The 10724-nt window shown below is 46.1% G+C and overlaps 2 protein-coding genes across 4 annotated transcripts; one reads left to right on the top strand and one right to left on the bottom strand.

The window, feature by feature from the left end:
• Nucleotides 1-270: 270 nt before the first annotated feature.
• On the top strand, nt 271-5824 carry aifm2 (AIF family member 2). Of its 3 annotated transcripts, XM_027282857.1 has the most exons (10): nt 271-509; nt 959-1089; nt 2074-2294; nt 2516-2631; nt 3047-3166; nt 3288-3380; nt 4725-4833; nt 4910-5062; nt 5274-5474; nt 5549-5824. In XM_027282857.1, the coding sequence occupies exons 3-10, from the start codon at nt 2120-2122 to the stop codon at nt 5698-5700; spliced, it is 1119 nt and encodes a 372-aa protein (XP_027138658.1). In that variant the 5' UTR covers nt 271-509; nt 959-1089; nt 2074-2119; the 3' UTR covers nt 5701-5824. The 3 variants fall into 3 exon arrangements, with proteins under 3 accessions (XP_027138658.1, XP_027138661.1, XP_027138660.1); XM_027282859.1 differs by lacking the exon at nt 271-509 and having other exon boundaries at nt 801-1089; nt 2118-2294; XM_027282860.1 differs by lacking the exons at nt 271-509; nt 3047-3166 and having other exon boundaries at nt 791-1089.
• A 359-nt stretch (nt 5825-6183) lies between these two features.
• LOC104935483 (elongation of very long chain fatty acids protein 6) lies at nt 6184-9748 on the bottom strand. The gene is made up of 4 exons (XM_019276683.2): nt 9562-9748; nt 7780-7911; nt 7394-7545; nt 6184-7288 (listed from the first exon to the last, which is right to left on the bottom strand). Exons 1-4 carry the CDS (start codon nt 9669-9671, stop codon nt 6858-6860), a joined length of 825 nt encoding a protein of 274 aa, XP_019132228.1. The 5' UTR covers nt 9672-9748; the 3' UTR covers nt 6184-6857.
• Between the last annotated feature and the right edge of the window lie 976 nt (nt 9749-10724).

Raw genomic sequence — 10724 nt, forward strand, 5'->3', positions numbered from 1 at the left:
CTGTTCTCGTGGATCATGGCTGCTGCGGTGGTCCGCAATGAACGTCCACTACCACATATTACTACTGTCATTATTGCTGCCATATCTGCTACTGTAATCATTTTATCAGTCATTGTAATTCATTGTCATTTTATCAGTCATTGTAATTCATTGTCATTTTATCATTCATTGTAATTCATTGTCATTTTATCAGTCATTATAATTCATTGTCATTTTATCAGTCATTGTAATTCATTGTCATTTTATCAGTCATTGTAATTGTACAATATGTTTGTGTTGATTTGTTCTGTACACGTGACATCTATTGCACGTCTGTCCGTCCTGGGAGAGGGATCCCTCCTCTGTGGCTCTTCCTGATCAGAGTGAGAGGAGCCATAAAGAGACAACGTTTACTTATTCATCCAGACCCAGCAGCAGCTGATATCACTGCCTAGTCCAGCAGCAGTCAGCCCAGCTCGGCGTCTGTCTTTCAGCCTTTTATTTCACCAAGCTCTCACCAACCACTAAAAGTCAGTCCCACATTTACTGCGTTTGGTTGGTGTAGACATCAGATATATCGATCATATCACGTCATTCATTAACATGAGGTCAAAGGTCAACATCAGAAAATAACAGTGATGTAACATGAACTAACACTTCTTCTTGTTCTAGTCATCATTTAAAATGTTTGAAATTAAAATATCTATAAATGAACATGTGATGTGTTTTAAAGCAGTTTAATGTAAAAGAATAAAAGCTTGCTGAAGTCAGATATTCAGATATATGAGCATAAACACATCTTTTTATTTAAAGTTTTCATTCGTGTAAAACTTTTGAAACTTTTCATCATTTAAAAAAATTGAAATGAAAATATATTTAGGAACAAATATATTATATCACTTCAATCATTATAGAAATAATAAAAATCATTTCTGGTATTTTTGTAACTAAACTTTTTCATCTACAACATTTCCTACAGCACCTGAAGGCAGCACGGGAACTGAGCTGTGATTGGTGCAGAGCTGGTGTCGTCAGCGAGGTGAGGGACGTCATCAGGAAACAGGCTGCCGTGAGCGCGCGCCAACACGCACACCTTTCTACCTGCAGCAGGTGAGTCCACTTCCGGTCTCTGTGTCCTTGTTACGTCACGTTGTTATGTAGCAACACGTCATGTGTAGAAATACTGCCTTAAAGCACCCAGGGTAGTACTACAACACTTGAAGTACTCCTGTCTGTACTGAAGTAAAAAGTACTATATGTACTACATAAAATATAAACACAAGTACTTATACTACGAATGTACTTCTGTTAAAGAGTAATCTGTGAAACGCCAAATATTACAAATATGTACTGTTACTACATGTACTACTGCTAAGAGTACTACAGCTGAGAGTATTACAGCTGAGAGTACTACAGCTCAGAGTATTACAGCTGAGAGTACTACAGCTGAGAGTATTACAGCTGAGAGTACTACAGCTGAGAGTACTACAGCTGAGAGTACTACAGCTGAGAGTACTACTGCTGAGAGTACTACAACTGAGAGTACTACAACTGACAGTATTACAGCTGAGAGTACTACAAGTGACAGTATTACAGCTGAGAGTACTACAAGTGACAGTATTACAGCTGAGAGTACTACTGCTGAGAGTACTACAACTGAGAGTACTACAACTGAGAGTACTACAGCTGAGAGTACTACAGCTGAGAGTATTACAGCTGAGAGTTTTACTGCTGAGAGTACTACAGCTGAGAGTATTACAGCTGAGAGTATTACTGCTGAGAGTACTACAGCTGAGAGTATTACAGCTGAGAGTACTACAGCTGAGAGTATTACAGCTGAGAGTACTACAGCTGAGAGTACTGCAGCTGAGAGTATTACAGCTGAGAGTACTACAGCTGAGAGTACTACAGCTGAGAGTTTTACTGCTGAGAGTACTACAACTGAGAGTACTACAAGTGACAGTATTACAGCTGAGAGTATTACAGCTGAGATTACTCTGCTGAAAGTGTTTTCTGGTTTTCTGCTACTTTCTACTTTGGATACTTGAAGTTGGTTTGAGTACTACACTAACACTACACTTTAACTTTTTACAGTGTCAGACTCTGTGATGTCATCCAGTCTGTCTCTGTCCTCGCAGCAATGGGCGCTCAGTCGTCGTCAGTAGAGGGCGCTCACGTCGTGGTTGTCGGCGGTGGATTTGGCGGCGTCGCGGCGGCTCAGCAGCTGAAATCTCTGCGACTCGACTTCACTCTGATCGACATGAGAGACGCTTTTCATCACAACGTGGCGGCGCTCCGAGCGTCCGTGCAGACCGGTACGACGATAAAAATCTAATTTTTATTCCGATATTTAATTTCTTATTTTTCTAAATTAGTTTCATTACTTTAGTCCATTTGTACTTTTTTCAAATTATAACTTTATTTTCAATATTTTTATATTTGATATTCTGTTTTTGTTGTTTTTTATTGTCGCGGTGAACTCTGTGTGTGTGTGTGATAATGTGACCTCTGACCTCTGACCCGTGGCGCCCTGCAGGCTTCGCTCAGAGAACCTTCATCCCGTACACGGAGACGTTCGGAGGCCATTTTGTTCAAGGTCGAGTGAAGCGAGTCGACACCGACCGACAGGTGGTGGTCCTGGAGGGAGGGAGGGTGAGGACGTCTGTTAATAACATATCTGAGAATGTTTTATATAAATCAAATTAAGTTTAATGTTTAATGGAGCTAGGCTAACAGTTTCCCCCTGCTTCCAGTCTTTGTGCTAAGCTAACAATGAATGTTCAGACTTTTTCTAATTGAATGAATCAGATTCAGAAAAAACGTCAATAAATATAAATCATTTGTAATTATTGAATTTAAATGACAGTTTTCTGTTATTTGAGTTCTTTAACAATCTTTTTAGTTTTGTCCTGATGATGATTATCTTTGTCGTAAATGATTGAACATATAGACTCATTACAGCTTTTAAATCTTGTTTATTGTCTGCAGCCAATCAGGAAGCACACAGCTGCTTTTGCTGCCATCTAGTGGTTGTTGGTTGTACTTCCATGTTTGCACTGTGCTGCAGGAGATCCAGTACAGCCACCTCATCCTGTGCACCGGGACTGACGGAGCGTTCCCCGGGAAGTTCAACACTACGGCGTCGCATCAGACCGCCGTGCAGACGTACGAGGACTTTGTCAAGCAGGTACGACATCAGGACAGGACAGGAGAGGACGGACAGGACAGCAGAGCTTAACATCCGTGCAACCTGTGTGTGTGTGTGTGTGTGTGTGTGTGTGTGTGTGTGTGTGTGTGTGTGTGTTCAGGTCCAGGCAGCAGACTCGGTGTTGGTGGTCGGAGGAGGGTCGACTGGTGTGGAGATGGCTGCTGAGATCAAGACGGAGTATCCAGACAAGAAGGTGAGCGTCAGTCTGACCTCTGACCTCTGAGATCACATGTTATTTGAAGGTGTATTACACTGCTGCTCACAGAGAGTAGGACCAGTCAGAGTATCCGTTGGTTGCTTAGTTTCTTGTTTAGCTCTGTGACATGTGACTCAGCGGGTTACAGCCAGTCACAGTATGAAGAGTGGACGGAGCATGAGAGACGTCACACACAGGTTCTGTTCATTTCCCAGCCACTGACGATGGAATCACTTCCATCGACACCATGTGACCCTAACAGGTCCTTAACGTGTCACAGGTGTCCTTAACGACTCGCAGGTGTCCTTAACGACTCGCAGGTGTCCCTAACGACCCGCAGGTGTCCTTAACGACTCACAGGTGTCCTTAACGACCCGCTGAATCTTAACAACTCTGATGGAGGGGGTTCATGTGATTCCGGTCTTGTTCATGTGATTCCGGTCTTGTTCATGTGATTCCGGTCTTGTTCATGCGTGATGATCTTGTTCATGTGATTCTGGTCTTGTTCATGTGATTCTGGTCTTGTTCATGTGATTCCGGTCTTGTTCATGTGATTCTGGTCTTGTTCATGTGATTCCGGTCTTGTTCATGTGATTCCGGTCTTGTTCATGTGATTCCGGTCTTGTTCATGTGATTCCGGTCTTGTTCATGTGATTCTGGTCTTGTTCATGTGATTCCGGTCTTGTTCATGTGATTCCGGTCTTGTTCATGTGATTCCGGTCTTGTTCATGTGATTCCGGTCTTGTTCATGTGATTCCGGTCTTGTTCATGTGATTCCGGTCTTGTTCATGTGATTCCGGTCTTGTTCATGTGATTCCGGTCTTGTTCATGTGATTCCGGTCTTGTTCATGTGATTCCGGTCTTGTTCATGTGATTCCGGTCTTGTTCATGTGATTCCGGTCTTGTTCATGTGATTCCGGTCTTGTTCATGTGATTCCGGTCTTGTTCATGTGATTCCGGTCTTGTTCATGTGATTCCGGTCTTGTTCATGTGATTCCGGTCTTGTTCATGTGATTCCGGTCTTGTTCATGTGATTCCGGTCTTGTTCATGTGATTCCGGTCTTGTTCATGTGATTCCGGTCTTGTTCATGTGATTCCGGTCTTGTTCATGTGATTCCGGTCTTGTTCATGTGATTCCGGTCTTGTTCATGTGATTCCGGTCTTGTTCATGTGATTCTGGTCTTGTTCATGTGATTCTGGTCTTGTTTATGTGTGATGGGTTGCGAGATGGACCGGTGGATTGTTGCATTGTGATTGTTGAGTAACCTGCAGAGGATTGGTTCTGTCGTCCTGTTAGTATTGTACGAGCACCTCTAAAGTTTATTCTCATGTTTTGTTCAGGTGGTTCTGATCCACTCCAGAATCGGGCTGGCTGACCCGGAGCTGCTGCCCAGCGTCAGACAGGAGGCCAAAGAGGTTCTGCTGCAGAAAGGAGTGGAGCTGCTGCTGGGTATGAAGATGTTCAGGAACAAGCAGCGAGCTCCTGCACAGGAAGTGTCGGCCTTAATGAACCTGTTGTGTCGTAGGTCACAAAGTGTCCGACCTGACGGAGCTGCAGCTCAACGTGACCCAGAAGAACACGGTGGTCACCACAGATAAAGGAGAGAGGCTGACCACGGACCTGATCATCTGCTGCACCGGACTCAAGATCAACTCTGCAGCCTACGCCTCCAGCTTCTGTGAGTGCAAGCAGACCTCCACCCACAACAGAACAGGCTCCACCCTCAGACGCTGTTCTGAGTAAATGTACTTAGTTACCTCTCAGGTCTGGTGCAGTTCGACCTGGTGACCAATAGGTGTCAGTGTTTCTTTATTTGGGTTCAGTCAAACACTCTGTGATTGGCTGTCTGGCCTGTCAATCACACTTTAAACATGTGTTTGTGCTGGCAGCTGGCTCTCTGGCTGATAACGGAGCTCTGAAGGTGAACGCTCACCTGCAGGTCCAAGGCTTCTCCAACGTCTTCGCCGTGGGCGACTGTGCCGACGTGAACGAGCCCAAGATGGCGTACCATGCTGGACTGCACGCCGGCGTCGCCGTTACCAACATCGCCAACAGTCTGAGTGGGAAGGAGCTGACCTCATACCGCACAGGTACACACACACCTGTCCTGTCTGTTTCTGGTTGACTGATGCTGTCACTGACTGACTGTATTGCTGGTTGCTAGGCAACGTCACCATGTTGCTGGCGATGGGCTATAATGACGGCGTGGGTCAGTTTAATGGGCTGAAGTTGCCTCGTTGCCTTGTTGCTTTTGGGAAGAGTCGAGATCTGCTGCTGTGGAAGAGCTGGAGGGAGATGGAGCAGAAACAACCCTGACCTGAAACCCAGCAGCCAATCATCAACCAGGTCCCCAGCAGCCAATCATCAACCAGGTCCCCAGCAGCCAATCATCAACCAGGTCCCCAGCAGCCAATCAGCAGCCAGGTCCCCAACAGCAGCTAACAAACTGAGCTAACATGAGTTACATAGTGTGAGAACAGACGTACGAATGACAGAGACACCGTTCAGCTGATCACAGGTCAGAGGGGGTCACCTGATCACAGGTCAGTGTGGATCACCTGATCACAGGTCAGAGTGGGTCACCTGATCACAGGTCAGTGTGGGTCACCTGATCACAGGTCAGTGTGGGTCAGCAGGAGGTCACAGACGTTTATTAAAGTTACATTAATGTTGATTTAACGTTGTAAATGTATAATGCTGTTATAATGCTCAGGTCACTTTCATACAAACATCAGCTTCATGTGGAGTTCTGATGTATTATTCATGTTTCTGTTTGAACAGCAGAAATATTTTATTTGACCTCAGGAAACATTTGAGATGAGGAAGCAGCACAGACGTACAAACTCATTCTTTATTCATAAATAAAAGGTTTTAAAGTTACATCGACTGTTCGTCTCATTCATCGACAAATCACACAATGAACTTCATCATCATCGTTAATATTAATAAAGTCTCTGGTGCAAAACAAGGATCAGAAATATTCATGTGAGTAACATGACCCATATTAAGAAAAGTGAAACGCGTGTTTTGAGACTTCTCCAGCGCCTGATTGGCTGCCATCATGAGTCAAATAAATACGAACAAATCAATAAATAATCAGATTTGGACAACAACACTGACCCAGCTAACAGGAGCTAACAGGAGCTAACGTTAACAAACCGTCGCCGCCTCCTGATTGGCTGTGTGATTGGAGGTGTGTTCAGGTGAAACCAGGTGAACCAGTACGAGCAGGGTGGGTGTGGCCTGCGGGAATGTCACTGTGTGTTTGTGAAACCACTTTCCGTCGACCTTTGACCTTTTCTTTAAACCTTGTTTTAACTTATAAAATCATTTACACCAAATAAGGACTTCCTGTCTTACACTTCCTGCTCACCTGAACCTGTCAGTCTGCTCTGACTACATTTCTCTGTTAACCGTTCGCAGCTTAAGTATCAGTCATGGTGAAGAATGTCCCACAATGCCCCTGGCGGCGTCTACTCCGTCTTCTTGGCCTTGCAGTCGGCGTCGCGGCGCAGGTACGTGTTGTAGAAGAAGTTGGCGAAGAGCAGCAGGTAGCTGAGGTACATGAGCGACGCCCACATGATGTTGTTGATGCTGGATGGACAGTCGCCGTGCTGCAGCCAGCGGTACACGAGGCCGCTCACCGTCAGCCCCATCGCCATCTGGCTGATCTGAGCGCTGGTGATGAGCACGGCGAAGGGCCGCGGCACGCGCACGCCGGCAGCTCGCGCGGCGTAGTAGCTGTACATGAGCGCGTGCACAGCGTAGTTCATGGTCATGAACCAGCCGCCGCCAGCCACCATGTCTTTGTAGGAGTACCACGAGTACAGCAGCACGGTGATGTGGTGGTACCAGTGCAGGAAGAGCAGCTTCTGCTTCCGGAGCACGATGAACGCCGTGTCGCCTGACAGACAGAACACAGGGTTTAATGAGTGTTAGTGATGCTACCTGAGGGGGCGGGGCTACCTGAGGGGGCGGGCCCTCGTACAGACGTTATGTAAGGACTGACCGAGCTCTGGAGCTTTGCTCAGGACGAAGGCGTACGCCCAGAACTTGCTGACCGGCCCGTTGTAGAAGCTCTGGTCACAGATGGAGCGTTTGAAGCCGCTGCTGCTCAGGACGTGAAACATGTAGCTGCCGGTCCGAACGGCGCCGATGATGCTGCCGACAAAAACACAGACGACAGGAACACGTCAACACCTGGAGTCCAAATATAAGTACACATTACAGGTACTTTGTGTGTATGGTTCTCAGAGGGCGGCGACACGTCACCCACACAGAGTCGTTACCATGGAGACAGCTAAACAGTAACAACCTCGGTCAGCGTGGACATTTGAAGACTCACAGGTGGAGGAGGTGTCACAGGTGGAGGAGGTGTCACAGGTGTGTGCTTACCTGAAGACGGCGAGGCTGAGTGACCACAGGATGAGCGGCCGCCGCAGGTTCAGTTTGGGTCGAGGCTTCATGAAGCGCTGCCCTCCAAACACCAGGGCGGCGTACAGAGCGCTGAACACGAAGGACGTACACCTGCAGGAGGAAACACACGAGTCCAACACTGAGACTGAGAGTCAAACAGTCAGCTCCTTCCTAACCACCTTTCCTGACCTCAATGAAAAACGTCACGCGGTGAGAAGAATGTGACGTCATCATCAGTCAGAGTGTCAGTAATAATGAATATTGTCCAGCTGTCACAGAAGCAGATGAAGTGTTTGTTAGCTGCTATGCTCGCTCACCCTCCTGTCCACTCACACACAAACATATTAGCAAGTTATGGCAAAGATCTCTGAGGAATCAGCAACGGGAACTTCATGAGGATCTGCAGGACGCTGGATGGCACAGTTCCAAACAGTTTGGACTCTGTGTGTGAACGCAGAGAACACAGGCAACAACACAACACACACAATGATCAGAGTGTGACATCACGGCAACACGTATCGAGAACCGGTTCTTGTCGAGAACCGGTTCTGTGTGTTTCAATTTCATGGAATCGCTTGGCAGTTCATGTAATAATAATAATAAAAATAATAAATTTTATTTCATAGGCGCCTTTCTGTCACCCAGGGACTCCTTACAATAAATAAAAGTAGACAGCAAATAACAAAAACAAAAAAAATTACAAGAATACATTAAAACAGGTTAAAATACAGACAGTTTATCTAACGATTCTCTTATCGATTCCAGAAAGCACGATACAGACGAAACAATGTCACCCACTCGGTTCAAACGCTCCAAAGTTTGGCTGCATTTCACCAAAACAGACGTCAACAGGGCGACTTGCAATCACTGCAAAGTGGAGATAACAGCGTCGGGAGGGAACACGACCAACATGCAGAAACATTTGTGCACACAACATGCAATATTTTAAATGAACGTCGTGTTTCTGACACGCTGCAGACTGGAGCAGCCAGGCTGTGACCTCTGACCTCTGTGGGTACTACAGAAGGTAAATAACACACTGCCTAACATGTCAGCTGGATTCAAACTCTCATCATGGCGGACACGTTTGGACCGGACCCTCAGACTAAGACAGGTGTTCGTTCAGTTTAAGTTCGTCAGGTAGACGGAGACGTTAATGACGTTTCATTAAACAAACAATCTAATGAAATAAAACATGGCTCAATTTTAATTTTTTATTATTTTAATTAATCTGATTCTGTCATAAAGTTATTTTATTTTAAATCACAAACACACCTGAGCAGTCACTCTGTTGCTAAGCAACAGCAGACCAAAACTCCACACATGTTGCTGAGCAGGTACCTGACAGAGACTGAACACCTGAGGCATGAAGGGGAACAGGTAAGACAGGAGTCATTATGTCAGCCACTCAATCAGAACACACACACACACACACACACACACTTTAATATTTCATCACCTTAACACCCCAGCGAGTGACGTCACTCACCTGCTGTCACATTCCTTTAATGTTTCCGTCGAAACCTAATATGGGCTCATCAATAACTTTCAATGATCTACCTGTCCTCCATCAAACTCACTTCTGATTGGCTCATCAGCCTCTCTCCGCGCGCTCAGTATCAGTATGATCAAACCGGTTCCGGTGAATGTCCCGGTGCCGAGACAAAGACCGGACCGTAAACACCCCGAAACCGCCTTGAAACGAGTTTTAACGAGCCGAAACCCAGAGTTCCCGCAGAGTGCGGGTCAGTGAACGCTCACCAGTTCTCCTGCATCCACGCGATGGCTCCTCGCTCGTCGAAGCGCCGCTCGAAGCCGAACTCAGCCAGCGGCAGGTGGAGGTGTGTCCCGTTCAGGTGCATGACGTCCATCTGTGTGTGTCTGATGAGGTGTGTGAACAACACACCGTCTGTCTCCTCCTCCAGTCTGGCTCTGTCCGCTCACCTGGCTGCTAATTAAAGCTTACTCAGGGGGCGGGGCTTCGCGAGGGGCGGGACTCAGGGACACACCTGTTACCTGTGGGCTGTTTTTTTCCGTGAAACAGATTTAAATTCTGTTTGTTTTATTCAGATTATATTATTAGTTATTCAAATCAAATCAAACGTACAGAGAGATGTGGTCTCCGTGACGTGCCCACAGACTGTCTAAAACCTGGACGTGGTCTCCGTGACGTCCCCGCAGACTGTCTAAAACCTGGACGTAGTCTCTGTGATTACCTTTTTTGAACTCTGTATAATAGCAATAATAATATCATTTTATCCTTCTCTCTCAACAAACACAGACAGGTAGACAAGACAAAAGGCTTTCAAAATAAGAGTCCCTTCAAAATAAAAGACTTTGTCTGACAAGCTTGAGTTACTCTCCTGGAAATTCCTGTGAATTCCCCATATCCCCAGGTGCCATCAGCAGTAACGTCCTCACACAGGCAAACAGAAGAGCTGCAGGGACATCACGGAGACTACGTCCAGGTTTAAGACAGTCTGCGGGGACGTCACGGAGACCACGTCCAGGTTTTAGACAGTCTGCGGGGATGTCACGGAGACTACGTCCAGGTTTTAGACAGCTTGTCAAGAAGTCAAGTTTGTCCATCATCAGCATGATGTCCTCATATGGCCTCATCGTTTAACCCTCAGAACAAACAAACATTTAATTTGCTTAATATGCTGTAAACACACACAGAGAACACAACATGCTGCTGGCAAATGTTTGTCATGTCACCGTGGTTTGTACCCTCAGGACTGAAACCGTCGCTGCTGCTAAACAAATCGTCAGTACCAACATCATCCAACATACATTATACATCATCCATCCATCCATCCATCCATCCATCCATCCATCCATCCATCATCCATCCATCCATACATCATCATACATCCATCATACATCCATCCATCCATCCATCCATCATCCATCCATCCATACAT

The sequence above is a fragment of the Larimichthys crocea genome, chromosome X (assembly GCF_000972845.2).
Source record: "Larimichthys crocea isolate SSNF chromosome X, L_crocea_2.0, whole genome shotgun sequence".
Lineage (NCBI taxonomy): Eukaryota > Metazoa > Chordata > Actinopteri > Sciaenidae > Larimichthys > Larimichthys crocea.

Bases quoted from the DNA above. Each gene is read 5' to 3' on its own strand.
- LOC104935483 (XM_019276683.2), bottom strand. From the start codon at position 9,671: ATGGACGTCATGCACCTGAACGGGACACACCTCCACCTGCCGCTGGCT. The intron at 7,912-9,561 runs GTGAGCGTTCAC...TTCCTCCTGCAG, and splicing joins GCGTGGATGCAGGAGAACTG to GTGTACGTCCTTCGTGTTCA. The intron at 7,289-7,393 runs GTCAGTCCTTAC...TCTGTCTGTCAG, and splicing joins GAGCAAAGCTCCAGAGCTCG to GCGACACGGCGTTCATCGTG.
- aifm2 (XM_027282857.1), top strand. From the start codon at position 2,120: ATGGGCGCTCAGTCGTCGTCAGTAGAGGGCGCTCACGTCGTGGTTGTC. The intron at 3,167-3,287 runs GTACGACATCAG...GTGTGTGTTCAG, and splicing joins ACGAGGACTTTGTCAAGCAG to GTCCAGGCAGCAGACTCGGT. The intron at 3,381-4,724 runs GTGAGCGTCAGT...TGTTTTGTTCAG, and splicing joins CGGAGTATCCAGACAAGAAG to GTGGTTCTGATCCACTCCAG.